This window comes from Bos taurus, chromosome 5 (assembly GCF_002263795.3).
Source record: "Bos taurus isolate L1 Dominette 01449 registration number 42190680 breed Hereford chromosome 5, ARS-UCD2.0, whole genome shotgun sequence".
In the NCBI taxonomy this organism is placed as follows: domain Eukaryota; kingdom Metazoa; phylum Chordata; class Mammalia; order Artiodactyla; family Bovidae; genus Bos; species Bos taurus.
Window position 1 is genome coordinate 36299263 of NC_037332.1, and position 22156 is coordinate 36321418.

General features: G+C 37.2%; 1 protein-coding gene across 5 annotated transcripts in view; it reads right to left on the reverse strand.

Annotated features, from left to right (window-relative positions):
- TMEM117 (transmembrane protein 117) overlaps positions 1 to 22156 on the reverse strand; it is a 610272-nt gene that overhangs the window by 284552 nt on the left and 303564 nt on the right. For all 5 annotated transcript variants that reach the window (XM_015471033.3, XM_015471034.3, XM_059886705.1 and 2 more), the window contains 1 exon segment: positions 14280 to 14379. In XM_015471033.3, coding sequence (XP_015326519.2) covers positions 14280 to 14379 — 100 coding nt within the window.

The window sequence follows — 22156 nt, forward strand, 5'->3', positions numbered from 1 at the left end:
GAATTGGGGGAGTGGGTCATTTGCTGGTGGGAGGGTGGGCTGAAAGGAGCTTTATGTAGAAGATACTCTAAGAATAGGCAAAATGATGACATGACTATCCTTCTCCATCTTATGAACAGGGTAGGGGATGCCTGTCCTCTCTGGAGAGGCAGACTCCTTGATTAATTTGTGCCAAAGCCAAGGCAGATGCTACTGGTTAGCTTTTTAGCAAAGCTGGTGTATATTCAGGACAGTCTGCTGTGCATATCAGAAGGAAGTCAAAGTTGCTCTGTAAGAAGCCCAAATCAAGTTCTAGACATACACCACTGGAGGCGAGGGGAAATGTGTAGAGCACTTACATCGCCTTGTGGCAATGTGTGTGCCTCTGGGGTGCTGCAACTCAATGAGAAGACCAGACCTCTTCTCACCCATTCTGCCTCTTCATTCCCCGCTTCATCCCTGTCTTGGACAGTCTCCCAGCAGCAACACGAGATTCCTTCCTTTGATTCCCTTCAGCCTTAGTATCAGATGGTTATGACCCCAAAGAATATGTCAAAATACTCCCACATCAAACTTACTGGAATCACCTAAGAGAAATGGTCCCAAACTTGCCCACACATCAGAGCTCGAGGAATCCCACACCCAGCTTACAATCCAGACAATTTAAGTCCCCTCCCTGTTGGCTCAGGCATCAGTGGTCTTTGAAGCACTCCAGGAGATTCCAAAGAAAAATTTGGGAACCACTGCCTTGTGAAATGCAGATTAAAAAAAAAAACAAAAAAACCTGACTGGGGCTACCAGTTAAACAATAAGCTTGGTTCACTGTACATATTTAGAAACTGCCTCAGAGTGCTATGGATATTGACACCTTAGTGAGATTTGCACAGTGCACTTTCATTAGGCACCCACGTGCACATGGTTTCCTTAGGATGAATCAAAGCTAGTCAGTCAGCCAACAAATCCAGCGTGTGTGCTAGGTCTCTTGGTACCCATGCTGGTAATGGTGAGCCTGACCTCAATAAGCGTTTCATTAACACTTGAGAAAGTGTCACTGGGAAAATGTGTTTGCCTCCTTGAGCCTTCACTGTTTGGGTGAGATGAGCGCTAAGTGGTAAAAGGACTGGGGTTGTTCTCATCAGCTGTGGTTAGAGCATAGGTACTTCCTGAGTCCCCTACATGTCAGTGGTCCATCACCAAACAGGGAGACCAACCCTTAGAGAATGGATCAGTTTAGGAGGTATGATTGAGACGTTCCAAAATGGCACCTGCCCAAAGTTCACTTCTCTTACCCGTCTCTCTGTGCTCATGTCATGTGTCAGTCTGCAGCTTCAAGAAAGCAAGAAGCAGGTAGCAAGTGGGTAGCATTTGTGCTGAAGTTACAGCCTTCTTCTCATTCCTGGTATTTTTGCACTAAACTGAAATTTTTTGTCTCTTTGTGGAAATATGCTCTTTGGTTCAACACCACTTCTCTTCCACTCTGCTACTGCATACCCTTTTATCTCATAGCAGATATTTCACACTGTACTAGAGTGGCCTGGCCCTCAGAGCATTTGAAGTTGAAACTCCAGTATTTATTATTTATGCAAGTTTAACACAGAAAGCCACTGTCACTCATTGAAACTTCACCACAAACTGATGACTTAGGATACTGAAAGAAGGTAGGGAAGATCTGAATAGACTAAAAGATGGTGCAGGACAACAGTTCCTACACAGCATGAATACCCACCAACTCAGCAAGTCTTGCGAAGGGCTGGCTGGGGCAAGGCACTGAGGAGATTCCTTTAATAAGAAGAGGTTAACACTAAATGCAATGATTTTAGAACTCCATTTTACAATATTTAATATATTCTAATGTTTACTTCATCACTCATTTGTTATTACTCTGTAGGTGATTTTGTTGTTTAATTGCTAAGTAATTTCTGACCCTTTGCAACCCCATGGACTGTAACCTACAGGTTCCTCTGTCCATGGTGATTTTTCAGGCAAGAATACGGAAGTGGGTTGTCATTTTCTTTTCCAAGGGATCTTTCTAGATCAGGGATCGAATCCACATCTCCTGCATTGGCAGGTGGATTCCTTACCACTGAGCCACCAGGGAAGCCCCTGTAGTTGCTTACTATTAATATGTACTTAATAGGTGAGATTAATGAACAAGGGATGAAGTGTCTTAGGTTACTTTGCAGCATCAAAATTTGGTAAAATATTTTTAAATTACACTTAGAGACAACTTAGTTCATGAGTTTTATCATGTAAAAATACTTGTAAAAATAAAAAGATAGTGGGAATGTAGCAAAAATATGGTATCTGTGGAAATGTTTGGGCTAAAATTGTGCTAAAAATAAAATTGTACAATCCTCTGTTTAGTAGAATACATTCTTAACTTCACAGGGCTTTTGACACTAGAGAACGTATTTTCTCAAAAATATTATGATCTATGCACATGTGTGCTAAGTTACTTTAGTTGTGTCCATGTCTTTGCGATGCTATGGACTGTGGCCCGCCAGACTCTGTCCATAGGACAGAGAGTTTGGAGACTTTCAAGATTAAGAAAGTAAAATATGTGAATAGGTACCAAGAATAATAATTCTGCTTGTATTTTAAGTGTTCATATAATCAAAATAAGATTTGTAAAATATATATTTGCTTTATTATACATGAATATATGTTATTTTTGTATTTTAGAAAAAAATTATTTTTAAATGGTCTTTGAAGAGACATTTTATATCTCTACCAAAAGAGTAAATCCAATTTGTTGGTAAAAGAAATATTTCTCTTTTTTTTAAATTTTTATTAAAAATTTTTTTCAACAATTTTATAATTTTAATTATCCTTAGTCCCCTTTTAATACTCAAAAGCATTATATAATAAGGTTGTAAAGTATGGGCTCCCCAGGTGGCTCAGGGGGTAAATAATCCACCTGCAATGCAGAAGATACAGAGGATGTGGGTTCAATCCCTGGGTCAGGAAGATCCCCTGGAGGAGGGCATGGCAGCTCTCTCCAGTATTCTTGCCTGGAGAATTTCATAAACAGAGGAGCCTGGTGGCCTACAGTCCATGGGGTCGCAAAGAGTCAAACACGACTGAAGCAACTGAACATGCAGTCATAGTAAAGTACTAAGTCACTATATAAATATGCATTTAATGAATAAATGAGTTTAGATATCTAGCATATGCTTAGACAGAAAGTTGATACATTCTGCTAATCTTTATTGAAGCAAAATAAGATGCATTATGGTTTTTTGAATATGCACTTGGATTTGTCAATAATCTTCCATTGATTTTGTCACCTCCAGTTAAAATTGAAAATGTCAAATAGAAATTAGGATAATTATATGATAAGTCAAGCGAAAAAGTACTCAGATCTTGAAAATTATTAGCTTTCATTTTTCTTCAATAGCTACAGGTTCACAGTATCTTTTTCATGATGTATTTTAAAACCTTTATTAGAGGTGCTATTCTTTTCAATAAAAATGGAAGGCTACTCTCCAGGTTTCCTATTTCATCTCAATCACTTGACTCATTTAGGTAATACTTCTCAAATATATTCTCAGCAAAGTAGTCAAGAATAATTTGGAATTTTTAAGTTGGTATGGGTGGTATCCTGACTTTCTTTCTGTGATCCCTGGTATCTAGCATTAAAGGAACAACTAATGTGAATTCAATCTTCTGTTCTATTTAATATCTTCATAAATGTCAAAGGTCATTTATTTTATGTTATACTTAACTGAGAAGTCCCATTAGTATTGTATGTTCAGTTGAGTCCTTTCCTTGTGCAGTAGCATGTTCAGGAAGCTACATAAGGTATTTCATTGAGCACCTGGCAGTCTAGTGAAGGATACTGGAGTCAAGCTTAGGTCTGGGATAAAGAGCAAAAGGAAGTTCTTTATTTCCCAGATTTCAGATATATAAGAACAGGGAAGAATATATGGCAAACATGGTTTTACTTAATCATTCATTATCAAAATATTCCCTCTGCTCACTCAACTTCAGTCTCTTGAAATATGATGTATGAGCTTTTACAAAGAACAGCAATGAAACATAAGTACTAGTACTTCATTGCTATAAATTTCATTTTGATGTTTATAGAACATTTAACTACAAATGCAACATACACTGTGAATATAAAAAATCTTTACTGCTCAAAAAAATCCTTGAGGCAAACAACTACTTAAAGGATAACAATTTCATGTAAACAAAACACTTGGGACTTAAAAAATCAGGAACTGAATTCTCTATCTTAAAAATATCACATAAAACTATTATTCTACTTTCTTCCGGTCTCAGAAATAAGAAGCTTTCAAACACCTATATTTGTTAAAAGGGAACAGGAAAAATGTCTGAGTTTTCTAAAGTTTAAAAGTATTAGCCTGGCTGAGATGTGAGGTACTATCACTTAGTACCTAAAAAGATACACGCTCCCCTCTCCCAACTAACGAAAAAATTAAACAAATTTTATGGACACACTGGCAGAAAAAAGTATCAAACCCACAAAAGCTAAATTCCATGTCTTGTTAATGTTTATGATTAAATACCCTCAAGAAAAGTATTTCACTTGACAGGATAGTATAGTAGTTGAAAGCATTGAAACTAACTGAAATTTTACACACACATATGCAAAATAGTGCTTGACCCACAGAAAAGGCACTAAACTAAAAAGAAAAAAAAAGTAAAAGAGAAATAATCCAACTACTTTCAAAACTACTACATAAAGAAGCACATAGCTTCTTTTTTGAGGGTTCTGAGCTAATATTAATAACCAGCATTCATTTCACTATATAATGGACTTTCAGAGGAAAAAAATATCAATGTCTTCTAGCTTTTATTTAAACCTCAGGCAAATGATTGATAAATGGTGCTCTAAAAAGTGTGGAATATTGAGTTAGAAAAATCACAACAAATGTGCAGACAAAAAGGACACCTGCCTTTAGGAAGTACAAACCAAGTAATAGAAATATAGTATGATGAAAAGATGCTGAAATTAATTAGGGATGGAAAAGATGAATGTGAGCATCTCCTGCCTCTAGTGGGAGTGTCTCTCTAACGAGTTGCCAGTCCAGGTTCGATGCACGATACTGGATGCTTGGGGCTAGTGCACTGGGACGACCCAGAGGGATGGTATGGGGAGGGAGGAGGGAGGAGGGTTCAGGATGGGGAACACATGTATACCTGTGGTGGATTCATTTTGATGTTTGGCAAAACTAATACAATTATGTAAAGTTTAAAAATAAAATAAAATTAAAAAAAATAAAATAAAAAAAAATAAGAGATGCCCATAGTATCTTTCACATCTTAATGTAGCTCAATCCAATGCATTTCCTGGTAACTTTCATATGCTTAGAATAATATATTCCATAAATTTTTAATAAATAAATATAAAGTACATACAGAGTATAACATACTATGGAATTTCTGATAGATACTGAGCTTAGGAGAGTTACAGCAGAGACGGACTTAGTGCCTCTATTCTTAAATATCTATATTCTATACTACAATCTATTTTACTCAGAAATCCTTTTTTTTTTTACATCATATTCTGTTAGTACTTTAAAAATCCAAGAACCCTAAAAAACAAAAGACTCTTGATCACCATTTGTGATGCTATCAGAAAATAGGAGGTTAGACTCTCCAGTCTTATTAATTTTTTAGTAAGAACTTATTATTTTGAAGGAACATGAAACACAATGCTAAAATATTTATAGATACATTAAAATATTTATACATGCAAAGTCAAAATGACCATATTTGCTTTACTCTAAATTTTCCAAATAAAATGGAAATGTAAAAAATATTTCCTCCCTTAGTTTTCTCATTTCAATCAAATAATCAAATGAACTGACAATGTTTTTTTGACAGTGATGGGTGCCATTCAGTATAATGTTCTTGGGTTTTTTGTGTTATAGTCAATGGTGTGTCCCACCCACGTCCCCTTCACCTACTGGTATACTCTAATCCCCAGGAACACAAAACCTGCCCAGTGGTTCAAGTCAAGAATAGACTACCTGAGACTATGACCACATCTTTGCTCACCTCCTTCCCCATCTGTCCCTTGCTTCTCTCATCTCCTTACAGATTTCCCTGAAGAGCATTTCCTCAATGTGCTTCCAAATCCACTGGCATACCCTTTACTGTGATATCTCACTTAAGAGAGAATCTTCATAGAAAGATAGCATATTACTTATTTAAAGGATTGATCCAGTTTCCAATTTCACTGTATAAAATAATGAAAAGCAATGTAAGTTTACCAAGCATGGAGTAGACTACAGTCATGAAATAGCCTCAATGAACAGGCAGAGAGAGCAAAAGAGAAAAATCTCAGAATAATGCCGGGCTCTTAGGTCCAGCTCCAACAGTTGTTCAGTCGCTAAGCCATGTCTGACTTTCTGCAACCCCATGGACTGCAGCACACCAGGCTTCACTGCCCTTCACTATCTCCAGGAGTTCGCTCAAATTCATATCCATTGTCTCCGCTATAAGTCTCCATTGAGTCAGTTATGCCATTCAACCATTTCGTCCTCTGTCACACCCTTCTTCTCCTGCCCTCAATCTTCCACAGCATCGGGGTCTTTTCCAGTGAGTCAGTTCTTCCCATGAGGTGGCCAAAGTACTGGAGTTTCAGCTTCAGCATCAGTCCTTCCAGTAAATATTCAGGGCTGATTTCCTTTAGGTTTGACTGGTTTGATCTCCTTGCTGTCCAAGGGACTCTCAAGAGTCTTCTCCAGCACTACAATTCAAAGCATCAATTCTTTGGTACTCAGCCTTCTTTATAGGTTCAACTCTCAAATTTGTACATGTCTACTGGAAAAACCATAGCTTTCTTTATACAGATCTTTGTCAAAAATGTGATGTCTCTACTTTTTAAATCACTGTCTAGGTTTGTCATAGCTTTTCTCCCAAGGAGCAAGTGTCTTTTAATTTCATGGCTGCAGTTACCATCCACAGTGATTTTGGTGTCCAAGAAAATAAAATCTGCCACTGTTTACATTTTCCCCCATCTATTTGCCATGAAGTGATGGGACTGGCTGCCATGATCTTAGTTCTTGGATGCTGAGTTTTAAGCCAGCTTTTTCACTCTTTAACCCTCATCAAGAGGCTCTTTGGTTCCTCTTCACTTTCTATCATTAGAGTGGTATCATTTGCATATCTGAGGTTGTTGATACTTCTCTCCACAATCTTGATTCCAGCTTGTGATTCATCCAACCCAGCATTTTGCATATAAGTTAAATAACCAAGGTGACAATACACAGTCTTGACATACTCCTTTCCCAATCTTGAACCAGTCCGTTTTTCCATGTCCAGTTCTGCTGCTTCTAAATCTGCATGCAGGTTTCTGATTTTTCCCTTCAGTTTTCATATATACTTGTTCAATGAGTTTGTTGACTATGGTCCTTCTATTCAATGTTTCACAGTTTACATTATTTTATTATGATGTTCAGCAAAGCTATTAATGCTACTTCATTTTAGATATTAAATCAATTCAATTATACTCTTTATTCTGTCATTTTGAAATATCAGTGTAAAGAAATAATTAGAAAACTGGCATTGATCATAATATGAATTAATAAACTCAATTTCAAAAAGAATAACAAGCTAGATGTGACGTTGGTTATATTCTAGGTTAGTGTTCACTGACAAACTTAGCATTTGCAGAACAGTCCTCAAAATAATGATGTGCATATAACAGAAAAATTTGAACTAAATAAACTATGACTAATTTGGTGAAATGAAAATAGTATAAATAATCACACCCTTTCCTTAGTAAGCATGCAATAAACATGGGACAATAGAAAAACTCACCAAGTTTCAGGTATGTATTCATAATTACAAAATTTATTTCATATTTTCTATGTTTAAGCTAGAAAGAAGGGATGGTATGGGGAGGAAGGTGGGAGGGGAGTTCAGGATGGGGAACACGTGTACACCTGTGGTGGATTCATGTCAATGTATGGCAAAACCAATACAATATTGTAAAGTAATTAGCCTCCAATTAAAATAAATAAATTTATATTAAAAAAAAAAAGCTAGAAAGAATAGCTTACTCTTGAATGCTGCAAAGGTATTTCTCATCTCTATTCTGTTCTAGATTTGTAAATAAATACTAACCCAAAAGTATAAATTATTTTCAAGTATATACCACTCTTTAATTATTTCTGCCTCTGTCCACTGAAGTTTAACCAATTTTCTGTCTTATATAGTACAGTAAAAACTCTCTGCTTAAGTGGTTGAAGGGATTTATCTCAACCTAGTTTTCTTCCATTGCCCCCAGGAGCAGAACTATGCCCCTGAAAGCAATAATGACCACTCAAGAAACCTTCTGGTGGGATCTGAGAAGCTCAATCTTTATATTGCCAAAGATTGTGTATTGTATAAAAGGTTACATCACCATTCAGGAAAATGATACACTTGAACTTATTTACAAAACAGAGAGACTCAAAGACATGGAAAACAAACTTATAGTTACCAAAGGGGCAAAGGGTGAGGGATAAATGAAGAGTTTGGGATTAACGTACCCCTACTGGGGGCTTCCCAGCTGGCGCTAGTGGAAAAGAACCCATTTGCTAATGCAGGAAACCTAAGTGATGCTAGTTCAATCCCTGGGTTGGTAAGATTCACTAGAGGAGGAAATGGCAACCCACTCCAGGATTCTTGCCTGGAAAATTTCACAGATAGAGGATCCTCATAGGGCTGCAAAAGAGTCAGACACAACTGACTGACTAAGCACATACTCTATAGATAGCTAACAAGGACCTACTATATAGCACAATGAACTACAATCAATATCTTGTAATAACTTATAATGCAAAATAATCTTAAAAAGAATATATATATATATATATATGCATACTGAGTAAAGTGAGTCACAGAAAGACAAATTTGATGACATCGCTTATATGTGGAATCTAAAAAAAGATACAAATGAACTTATCTATAAAACAGAAATAGAGCTACAGATATAGAAAACAAACCAAGGGGGTAAGGGGTTGGGGGGGTGGAAATTGGGAGATTGGGTTTGACATATACAGACTACTATATATAAAATAGATAATGGCCTATATGGAAAATATAGAATTTTAAAAATGAGTGATGTATGTGTAACATGTACTTTGCTGTACACCTATAGCTACCACAATCTTGTAAATCAACCATTCTCTAATAAAAATTTTAAAAACAATTGATTGCTTCCATTCAAGGGTCTTTCCTAGCTCATGTCCTCCTGATTATGGAAACAGGCTCAGCAGGAGGAAGTGCACAGCCTTATTGTCGGAAGGCGGGAAGGGAGCTGGTATATGAAAGTGCCCCAAATAGTACAGCTCCCATCCCTCCAACGTTGACAATACTTTAGAATGCCCATTTTATAACACAAAGTGACAAAACTGAACAAGAAAAGAAGATAAAGGAGTTACTGCTATGTGTTCTTACAATACATCTATTTATTCCCACAATAAATATTTCTTGAGCACTTTTTTAATCCCTGTATATGCAGTATGTGGTTTTATGATGTAGGGTGCTTTACCATGACATTAGTGTTTACCATCAGAACTGTCTTCACTTTATTTTTATCCTTCTTCACCTCTCTACTAGTGGTAAAATCCTATCTGCCAATGTAGGATACGAAAGAGACTTGGGTTCGATCCCTGGGTCAGGAAGATTCCCCTGGAGAAAGAAATAGCAATCCACTCCAATATTCTTGCCTGGGAAATCCCATAGATAGAGGAGTCTGGAGGGCTATATTCCACATGGTCACAAAGAGTCGGGCATGACTGAAGCGACTTAGCACACACGCAAGCACCTCCCCACAGCCATGAACTTCAAACCTAGAATGTGATGTCCCTGTCACTATCATGAGCCATGTACCACCTACTGCTGTCAAAGAAAGTCACCAGAGCAGGAGGAATCAGCAGCTGAGGAAAAGGATGATGATTTAGGCATGGATAGATAGGAAGTAATTTTTCTTCTGATGAGGGACAGAAGCAGGTGTCATCACCATGTCTTCAAAAATCCCCTGTCACTTTATACCTCAGCAGAGCTGTGACCTCTGTCTTTCAAAGGGGGAGGTGGTCAAGCTGTGGTCAAGTCCCACAGCACAAGTTCCATGTACTGTGGGACTGTCCAACCCTCCTCAACTCCCTGCTTAATGGCCCAGAGTGTGGGCAAATATGGGGATACATGGCCATGGTGTCACAGAAGACACCTGTATTTTTGCTTTCCTTTCTCTGCAACACAGTTGCAGAGAGTTCCTTCTCTGTAACTATTAACATAAGGGGCCGGCTCAATGCTGAATTAAATAACTGGTCATTTTATATATTTCTTTTATCCTAATTTTTTAAAAATCTATTTAAAAAAAATAGCAACTTTAACCCTGACACATCGCCCTCTGCCCAAGGCATACAACAGAGTCTGGAATAGCCAGGACTGCCAGGGAATTGAACCAAGCAGAGCCTGACACTTGGTAGTGTGAGGGCCAAAGATTTTTGCCAGATTGGTTCATATTGGCCTCACCTGTGGATTACATAAGTTCTGATGTGCCTTTTAAAACCAAGGGAAACTTCTGAATTATTTCCACCAGAGAAAAATTCTCTATTTTTAAAATATAATATTGAAAGGCATACTTTTATTGGAAATGTAAATAATCACTTGCTTTTCCACAAGTCACCTTCATCATTGATATTCACTTCATGATGAGAATTCTTTGGACAAATGAAGGTCAAAGCTTCCCTAGGCTCCTCTCAAGAGGAAAACTATTATTTTTTTAAATGTTATCAATGCACACATATGTAGACATATAAATATTTATATGGAAACGTACTGCCTAGTCAGTGAATAGAAATGGGAATAGAAATGATGTGCTCTGGGAATCCTCTCTGTGTGACTGAACTCTCAAATCAGGAGAAAACTTTTTTTTTCCATCTCTGTCCCTGTGACTAATGGGAAAAGGTCAGTTTTTCAGATAACATAAGCAGAAAGGGATTTTTATTCTTCCTCGGTTTACAGAAATGAAGAGATGAGAGACCTCAGAAGGTTTGCTGGCTTAAACCTGTAACACAGTTTTCTTGACTCTCAATCTATTCTTAATCTACAGTATAGGAAAAGGTAAAAAGTTATAAGGTTAGCTAGTAAAAAATAGAAGAAATTAAAGTACTAAATTTAAGAGAAACTCTGAAGATCATCTGGATGATGGAGAGAAAGACTACAGATTGAACTATGGAATTATTGGTATTCCCTTAAACCACAAGAGTAGGGCAGAAGACTGTGTGGTAGAAATCCAATCAGGAAGGGTTAAAGGTCTTTGGTCAAAGTCATACCCTGCATTTGCCTCTCAGTGCGGCCCAGACATTGCACCCGACATTATGGTTCAAAAGAAAAATAGCTTAATTATAAAAATAATATAACCAGTAAATATGGGGCAGAGCTATATATACAGCCTGTGTATGTGTGTGTGTGCTCAGTCGCTCAGTTGTGTCCGATTCTTTGTGGCCCCATGGACTGCAGACTGACAGATTCCTGTCTGTGAAATTTTCCAGGCAAAAATACTGGAGCAGGTAGCCATTTCCTTCTCCAGGGGATCTTCCTGACCCAGAGATCAAACCTACCTCTCCTGCATTGCTGGTAGATTCTTTACCACTGTACCACCTGGGAAACCCCTATATGGCCTAGGAAACACTATTTTGTAGGAAAGTCTGAGGAGAAGTTGGGTGGAATTGGGTCACAAATAAATAACGGTGTCATCATGGAAAAGAAAATGGTTTCTGTATCAAATGGCTGACTTGAGCCTGCAAACTTCAAAGCAGACCTTATGTTTCGTTAGTCTGTTGCTTCTCCCCTGCCTTTGGTAAGGGTCAGCGTTAGGCAGAGGTGAAAAGGAAATGAACCATGAGCAATAGGTAGAAAACTTCAAGTGCCTGGACTCCAGGTCTGAGATAAGGTGGGATTCTTATGCTCCTGGAGCTTCAGAGGAGGGATAGAAAGTCTCCAAAGCCTAAAGTTTGGATCGATGACCTTCCTTTGCATTACTTCAAGGGACTGGGACCAGTCAAGAGGATGGGGGTTCAAAAACATGAACAATAACAATAAAGCACTTATATCTCCCTTAAACATCAGCATTTTAAGTCTGGTCCCAGGACCACACATTTAATCTTCACAAAAAAACCAGGAGCACCAATAGGAACTATTAATCCTTTTTAAGACATGTGCAAACTAAGGCTCAAAGGATTGTATATTATTTGTGGAAGGTCAAACCATAGGTGGCAAGATTAGAGAATCCAAATTTCTGAATTGATTCAGTTCTCTTTTGCATTTTATTAAGTAGCCATCATAAAATGAGTCAAAATCATAATTCGCAATAAATGCAAAACTTTCCAAAAGGCATCACTTCAGATTTTAAGGAAGTTACAAGTTTAAAGTTGATCTTTCCTTTTAAACAGTTTGTCCCAGTGGAAACAGATGAGGCTGCCTGGTCTTAATGTCTAGCTTATTCTCATTCTTATTTCTAGTGATTACAAACAAACAACATTTTCAAATTTCAATTTTAAAGTTAATAAAATGGAAAGCATCTGGTAATGGGTTCTGATAACATTATAAAATTAAATAGAGGAGGGAGGAGTTTCAAAAACAGGCTAGGCAAACTCTTTTATGGTCACTTGATACTTTATGGTCACTTGCAAAATGATGACAGTAGTTGCTATTAAGAAATTGCTTCCTGTGCCCTGAAAACACCTGTTTCAGGTAAGAAACAAAGCTAGGAACAGAAATGGCAGTAACACTTGTGACAATCGCCCTGCAGTATCAGAAACACATCTATAGGGCATGTCCCTGCCAAGTTGTGTTTAATTTGGGCATGATCTTTCTTTTGGTAGGTCCTCTCATATTTAAGTGAATGAATTTGAATAAAGCTAATTAGGATTGCCTACACTTATGAAAGGTGTCAGTGAATGCTAAAGTGTTCCATTTTTATAAGCCCAGGTGGCTCAGTGGTAAAGAGTCCGCCTGTCAAGCAAGAGACACAGGTTCGACCCTTGGATCAGGAAGATCTCTGGAGAAGGAAATGGCAACCCATTCCAGTATTCTTGCCTGGAGAATTCCATGGACAAAGGAGCCTGGTGGGCTATAGTCCATGGAGTCGCAAAGAGTCAGACAAGACTTAGCGACTAAACAATAACAACAACGCTCTTTGCATCCTGAGACTCTCTTATAAGCTTATAGGACCCAGAGCCTTTAAGCTACATAGTGTCTTTAATTAACTCAGTGGTTAAATACAGAAATTACTCTCCTGGCAGATGAGCCCAGCATGAAACATGGTTTGTCTAATTGCTGCACACACAAAGACTGATAAGGCACAAAAGATACTAAAACAGATAACTCTCAGAACTCCTCAGTTACCATTAAGTTAGTAGGTTCAATAAGGAAAAGAAATGCAGAAAACCATTTTTAAAGTCCTTAAGGATACTTCATAGGTCTTATCAGACAGCCCAAACAGTATTTCTTACCTTAAAAGTAAACATGTCAAAAACAAGCAAACAATCCTTATAAAATTATTTAAATTTTCCCAGAAGAGTTTTCCATTAATTCAATGAATGTGTATGTCCCACATACATGCATATATATATATACACACACACACACACACACATACATGTCTATACATATGCATATATACACACATAAATGTGCTTTATATATAAATATATCTCAGTACACAGTCATCATTGGTATTATAATTGTATTGATGTTTTTTCCTGAGGTAAACAGATATTGCATATAATCTCTAGATTTATATTTCTCATGAATTTGTTCCCCTTGCAAGAGAGGTAACTTCTGTCCTAAACCATGAAAAATAGTGTGTACTGAATAAAATCCAATTCACATTAGTTGAGAAAATAAAACTGTATCTTTAACCCTTGGGAGGACAGAGGAATGATGTAACAAAATAAACAGCACTGCTACATCAAAAAGGGGCTGGGCTGACAGGAAGACCAACAGTTAGAGCTCAGCATTTCCAGTGACTTACTGCTTGGAAAATTAGGGATAACTGGACTTGGATTATCTAACAAGCCTGTTACTGAAATGACTGTTTAAATTTGATGAAATAAATGAGACTTTCTCATGTTTGAGGGCTTTGCACAACTGCAATAATGCTAACCATGAAAACAAGATCCTTCTTTTTTCACTTTGGAATGTTATTTGAAATATAACATGAAATAAAATAATTCATGAGGCTATTGGTTTAAAAAGAAAAATAGTGTGTATAACATTATGAACATGTCTTCCATCTGACATTTGAAATGGGTGAAGTTAAAATTTCTTACCATCCAAGCTGTGACAAAGTCCCCCATCCAGGTCCCTACTGCAGCTAATTTCATGAAACTTTCATTTCGGATGCCCATATAGTCTGTAATGATATATGCTCTGTGGAAACAAACACACAAGACATTGTCCAGACTCAGAGAACCATACAGTCAAAGCTTTCTGGTTCAGCAACACTCAAAAGGGAATTTCCCCCCTTTTAACAAACTTTCTTGCTTTTGTCTCACCAGATGCGCTTATAAATCTGAAAGGCTAGGAGGAGCTCTGAGGGTGTCTGGGTCAGTTCCAATTAGATTTGAAAACTGACTGTGGCTACACCAATTACCATGTGCCTTTCATTTTTGCGCTGTAAGGACTGACAACAGCTTTTGGAAAATCAAACAGAAATACTCAGCAAAGGCATCATTCCATGCTCACTCAAGTATGAGGAGAACAGAAACAATTCCTGAATTAGTGTAACTAGAAAGGAAGAGAAGAGCTCACTTTCCTCCAGTTCTGTCTTCTCAAAGTCAGAACTATTGAAAAGATGCTGGGAGTAAGTTTTAAGTATAATGTCATATCTGAAAAATGTTCAGAAGAAAGTCAAGATTTGGGAAAAATTTCCACGTAGGGAAGCGATGTAAAATTTTACTCAAATACATGTGACTTAAATTATTATTTAATAGCAAGGCCAGATTCCACTTCATCACTTGGCATAGCTAGTTATTGTTTGCTTGCTATTAAACACAAGTTTATATTCCTCAGAGCTCAAAGAAAGGTTCAAAGGTACACCCGACTATTAAAAACAGGTAATAAGATCAGGCTTATTGCTTATTAAGCATTTTCATTTTCTCGTTTGGTAGTGAAGAAAATCCTAACTATCATTTTTCCCATTTGTAATTTCACTAAGAAAACTGGGATTCAAAAAGATCACTTACCCTGCCCAATCAATACCATGTAACTAATGAATGGTACCTAGGAACCAAATTTCTCTGTACATATTTTTTTTAATTCTAATTATTTTTTTTTACTCAGTTTTATTTTACTTTAAATTTTTTTTTCCTTTTCTTAAACATGATAATACCTATACAACTTAGAGTACCCATTAGATTAACTTTAAAACAATATGCAGTAAATAAATGTTTGTTAGTTATCTATTGAAACTATGAAGAAGCACATTTTTGAAGTCATTGAGAGTTAAACTGCTTCCAATTCAGTTGTTTTTTCTAGAGTTATTTCAGCTAGTTTTTTTATCTGATATTTAAATGTACAGATATTTACACAGATATTTAAATGGTTTTTAACAACAAAAACAAACTTAAGAATTCTTAACAACTTTTTCCATGTGCTTCATCTACTTACTTTGGAGGGGCTATGTACATATCTTAAGGTCTCATCTCAAAATTCTGGGTCTTATTCCATGCGTTTCCATAATAGCCACACACACACAAAAAACTTAAGCTACCAAAAACTGCATACTAGCAATGTGCTAGAGATTGTTACTAGCATTTTAAAAACACAGTCCCCATCAACTTTCATATCAGAACAACGAAATGTATTGTTATTCCCATTTCACAGATATGGAATTAAGGCTTTAGAGAGTTTTTGCAACTTTCTCAAGTTTAAGCATCCAATGAATGGACAAGATTTGAATATAAATTTGATTGACTCCCAAATCCATGCACTTAACTACTGGGCTATACCTTCTTCCTACAACTGTTAGTAGAGATATAAAAAGCACAAAGAATATCTCTGTCCCCAGTATTTTAATAAGACAGTGACAATCAAGAATTACTTCCTGTGGGGATAATTCATAATAAGATGCCAAGAGAAGCATCCAGAAGCTACAACTCCCTAGAGCTACCATCAGGTCTTGGATTCCCACTTATACTGAGTTCACCCATCTAAGCAGCTCTGGGTCATTGGACTCAGGGTACTATAGAATAGTAGCTCTGTTAATTGTCCAGCTTTTTCAATGACACTTACATTGAAGATTTTGTTCAATGTTATATCTCTACCTGTTCAGTCTGCCAGTTAATTCCAGAATACATTGGGCTAGGATAGAAATTCCTGGCTACATTCTTTGTGGTTGTATAGATGTATGTAAAAGAAGGCATGATTCTTCTATTTCAGTATCTGAAAACAAGGATGAGATAGTAAGCATGCAACAGACTAATGATCCAGCCAAAAACCCTAAAAAAAAGAAATAAAATATAAAAATAACTCCCCAAATCTACTTAAAGTCATCTAAGAGCTGATGAAGCAGTGAAGAGAAGAAAAATCAAGATACCAGATTGGCGAGCATTACAGGAAAGTTAACTGTATTTTCTCTGGGGACATTAGCTGATTCCACGTGCAAGGCAAGAAGATGAGAACCTGGATTTTGCCTGGGCAGAGAACAGTCTCAGTAGGTTAAAGAGGCAATGTTTGAAATTTAAGGAGCCAAGATTCTTGTGAGAAAGGAGATGCTCAGAAAAGAGTAAGATACACAGCCAGTTTTCCTTTCAAGACTTTTGCCAAATTATGAACTTTTGCACAAGGAAAGCTGAGAGACTAAGCAGAAAGTCTATAGTCTATGGCCATACCATCCTGAACGCACTCCATCTTGTCTGATCTCAGAAGCTAAGCAGGGTTGGGCCTGGTTACGACTTGGATGGGAGAACGTCTCTGTAAAGTATAGCAGAGGTCTGGCTACTTCATGCTGAGGAAACTATTATAATTCAGAAAATTCTGAGAGAATGGCCCAGGATATACAAGGGTATGGAAGACTAAAGAAAACCTGTGATGAAACTGTCCTTGTTGAAACTGTAAATCAACCCTTATCCAGTCCATTTCATGACTGAATTAAGGTGATCAGCTTCTATTCTTTGCACTTAACAGAGGAAAAAGTGAACCTTTTCAGGAAGAATAAAATATCATCTATTTTTATTTATAAAATCCATCATTCAATCAAAAGTTACTAGGATGTCAAGAAACAAGACCCTATCAAGATCCTGAAAACCAAGAGAGTAAACAATAGCTAAAACTATTCCATAAGTTCCAGGAGGACTGCAAGTCATTTTTATCTTTCCATTCTTTCCACTGTTGATACCCCAGAGCCTAGAGCACTGCCTACAAGGGGTAAGTAATCAGTAAACATCTGCTTAATTTATGAATTAACAAAGGGACCCAAGTTATTCATATTTATTGATATATCACACAGGTAAACCAATATATACTAAATCCTAGAAATAGCAATAAAATAAGATTGACATGAAGAATTTTTACATGTTTTCAAATTGTTTTCTGTGTTTACTTCACTTCTCCAACTACATTTGTATCTCCTTGATGGCAGAATAACTATCCTATATTCATGTAGAAAGATACATCAGCACAAAACAAGAGAATGTCCCTCCTCTGCGGCTGTGGGCACATGGTGAGTACTGGATGCCATGATAAAGCAGAGAACATAGCATAGAGAATTTAATTAAGAATAAATTAATTAATATATTTAAAAGTGAAGAGTAATATTTAAAATTTATTAGTTATTCTAGACATTTCTCCAAAGAAGACATACGGATGACAAACAGGCACAAGAAAAGATGCTCATCATTGCTAATCATAATATTAGAGAAAAAAAACTCAAAACTACCTAGAGATATCATCTCACACCAGCCATCATCAAAAAGTCTACAAACAATAAATGATAAACAGACTATAGGAAAAAAATCCTCCTACACTTCGGTGGGAGTGTAAATTGGTACAGCCACTATGGAGAACGATACGGAGTTTCCTTAAAAGGCTAAAAATATAGTTACCATATAATGCAGCAATCCCACTCCTAGGCATATATCTGGAGAAAAACATGGTTTGAAAGGATATATGCACCCTAATATTCATTGTAGTGCTGTTGAGAACAGCCAAGATATGGAAGCAACCTAAATGTCCATTGACAAATGAATGGATAAAAGCGATGTGGTACATATTATACAGTAGAATACTACTCAGTCATTAAAAGGAATTAAATAATGTCACTTGCAGCAACATGGATGGACCTGGAGGTTGTTGCATTAAGTAAAGTCAGACAAAGAAAAATATCATAGGATATGGCTTATATACAGAATCTAAAAGAAAAACTGATACAAATGAACTTATTTACAAAACAGAAGTAGAGTCACACATGTAAAAACAAATTTATGGTTACCAAGGATAAAAGGCAGAGAGGGAGGGATAAATCAGGAATTTAGAATTACATACACACACTCAGTTCAGTTCAGTTCAGTTCAGTCACTCAGTCGTGTCCGACTCTTTGCGACCCTATGAATCGCAGCATGCCAGGCCTCCCTGTCCATCACCAACTCCCGGACTTCACTCAGACTCACGTCCATCGAGTCAGTGATGCCATCCAGCCATTTCATCCTCTGTCATCCCCTTCTCCTCCTGCCCCCAATCCTCCCGGCATCAGAGTCTTTTCCAATGAGTCAACACTTCGCATGAGGTGGCCAAAGTACTGGAGTTTCAGCTTTAGCATCATTCCTTCCAAAGAAATCCCAGGGCTGATCTCCTTCAGAATGGACTGGTTGGATCTCCTTGTAGTCCAAGGGACTCTCAAGAGTCTTCTCCAACACCACAGTTCAAAAGCATCAATTCTTTGGCACTCAGCCTTCTTCACAGTCCAACTCTCACATCCATACATGACCACAGGAAAAACCATAGCCTTGACTAGATGGACCTTTGTTGGCAAAGTAATGTCTCTGCTTTTCTAAACCAGATAAACAACAAGGACCTACTGTACAGCACAGGAAATTCTGCTCAAAAATCTGTAATAACCTAAATGGAAAAATCATTTGAAAAGGAAATGATGTATGTATAACTGAATCACTTTGTTGTACTCCTGAAACTAAGTACTATAAATCAGCTAATGCCTGATACAAAATCTTAAAAATCTCCAGGTTCCTCTGTCCATGGGACTTCCTAGGCAAGAATACTGGAGTGAATTGCCACTTCGTTCTCCAGGGGATCCTCCTGGCCAGGGACGGAACCTGCATCTCCTGTGTCTCCTGCATCACAGGCAGCTTCTTTACCACTGAGCCATGAGAGAAGCTTTTTTTAACAAAAAAAAAAAAAAAAAAGAACATATTGTATCAAAAAATTTAGCAGTTCTAAATTTTGCTGCTCTGGACAAATGTAAAGAAGGATTACAAATAGGCCAACCTGCCATAAAAACTTTCAACCACAAGTTCACTGATTTGCATATTCATTAACATTTAACAGTATTTCCTACTCAGGTTGTAAAGGACCCAGTGTGTATATATCTATATTAGCAATTCTGGCCAGTTTGAATATCACACTGGACTCTGAAAAAGTGAAGTTATGGAGCTTATACACTCAAGAGTTTTTGGATTCTGATTCAAAATTAAATTTTATTTGCTAGGAGCCACTGTTACAGTTTCAGTTTTGTTCAGTTTTAGCTAATTATTTCAACTATGCATACATCTTTGTTTTGCTTTGTGCTTTAACTGGTTATCTGTGCATAGATCTAAAAAAGCCTGCACTCCTATCAGCCTTGCAGATAAACATTTATCATTGATATTTTCTCTAAAAATTCTAAAATAATTTCTTTTCAGGCTACAACTTCATCCCCTTCTCCTTGAGATTTCAAGTTTAACTGTCAAATCCATAACATAAATGTGGAAATGTCAACAAAATCTTGGAAAGGCTCATAATCATTGTAACCTCAAAACATGAGCTACTAAGCTTATTGCACCTAATGAAACATATGTGCTAAATGGCCATAAACTAAACAGACTCTAACATGGACTATAAAACATGGACAATAAAATAATAATATAAAGAATTGTCCCTACATGTGAGAGTCTTGAGCACAAGCAACAAAGGCTGCAGCTTACTTCAGTCTATTACTTATATGTAAGTGGATTCAGTCAATGCCAGGTGATTTAGGAGCTGAATCTCTGAAAGTTTAACAAGAGGCAGTAAACATAGATCACCAACCCAAAATGGATTCATGCTTCACTGAAGATCCATCTGTGGCCAGCTGGATTCATAATGTCACAGCTGTCTCTCTCAGCCACGTTTGGGCAACATAAACAAGATTGGGGGCATCACAAACAAGTAAATCATGGATAAGGAGTTGACTTAACATGAGTACAGACCTGTATTAAACAAAATGAACCTGAGGCAAAAACTCTAAGTGCTCTTAAGGCTTGAGGTGAAAATCTGTCTACATAAAATGCCAGAAATTAAACATATTATGATATTAGCCTTTCTTAATTTTTTTGTAATGAAATGATTAAAAGTCTTCAATTCAGTCACTTGTTCAACTATTATCCAAATAACCACATTTTAGTATTTCTTTTAAAAATTTCTACTTCTTGACTATTAAAAAACTTAGAAGGAAATCAATACATGTGTAAGGACTTTCCAAGAAAGACCTAGGGTATGAAGCTACAGAGCAGAATCCACTGGAAGGTGACAACTATTGCAGACAATTGTTAGGGACTGTGTGTGTGCTTAGTCGCTCAGTCGTGTGTCCGATTCTTTGCGATCCCGTGGACTGCAGCCCACCAGGCTCCTCCTTCCATGGGATTCTGCAGGCAAGAATACTGAAGTGGGTTGCCAAGCCCTCCTTCAGATCTTCCCAACCCAGGGATCGAACCCAGGTCTCCTGTATTGCAGGTGGATTCTTTACCAACTGAGCCACCAGAGAAGAGCCTAGAGTGACTAAAACTGCATCTGAACCTAAAAAATGTTTACAAGTAAAGTTCCAACTCAAATTCCCCAACTTTAGCTATTAATTTTCTCTAATTTCTCTACAGAAGACATATAAGACTGCAGATGGCATATTTATTGGACAAACCCACCCTGAGTGCTAACACATGCACATTACCTCAACTCTTCCGTTCATTCCTTGTCTTGCTTAAGCCTACTCAGTGAAATTCATTTGTAGTAGATACAGAAACCTTAGTATAACATCAATTCCTCCCTCTCTTTTATCCTCAACATTTGGTTAATCAAATGTAACCTTTCATAAGGTTATTTCTGATAGGTCCTCAAACTACATTGTTTTTCTGTCATTATTTCTACCAATATCTTATCTCTGTTCATAACCATCTCTAATCTTAATTACACAATAGCCTCCTGTTTCCCTGTGATTATCCTCAACTTATTATAGATTCTTTACTGCCACTATGGTAAATTCTGGGAAATTAAAATGGTGTACCAGAAGAGCAGGAGTCCTAGAACCAGAAAGTATTGGGTTGACAAACCACCTTCCCACTCTATGACCTGGGATAAATGACTAGCTTGATAATAATCCATTCCCTTATCTGTAGCATGGGATTAAGAATATCTTTCCCTCACAAGGATTTCTTGAGGATTACATGAAACAAGGAATATAAAGTTTCCCCCTAGGGCACAGGCCCCACTCTGATTCCTTTTTCTTTTTTTTTTTTTTCTCCTACCCAGTTATGTGAGGATTTTCTTGTCTTCTTGGGCATCTGTTGGTGCTTACTAGCTGTTCTGTGTGATTCATGCCACTTGTAGATATATTTTCGTTGTTTCTATGAACGCAGGCAAATTCTACTTCCTACTTCTCTGCCATCTTGTATGACCTCCCCATTTTTTTGCTTTTCTGGAACACTAAATTATTTTGGAAATGGGAGCTAGTAGGTCAGAGATCTATCCCTTATTTGCATATCTATTATGAAACAGTTATGATGTGCTGTGTGTGCGCTCAGTCATTCAGTCATGTCCAACTCTTTGTGACCCCATGGTCTGTAGCCTGCCTTGCTTCTCAGTCCATGGAATTCTCCAGGCAAGAATACTGGAATGGGTAGCCATTTCTTTCTCAGGGGATCTTGCTGACCCAGGGATTGAACCCAGGTCTCCTTCATTGCATTCA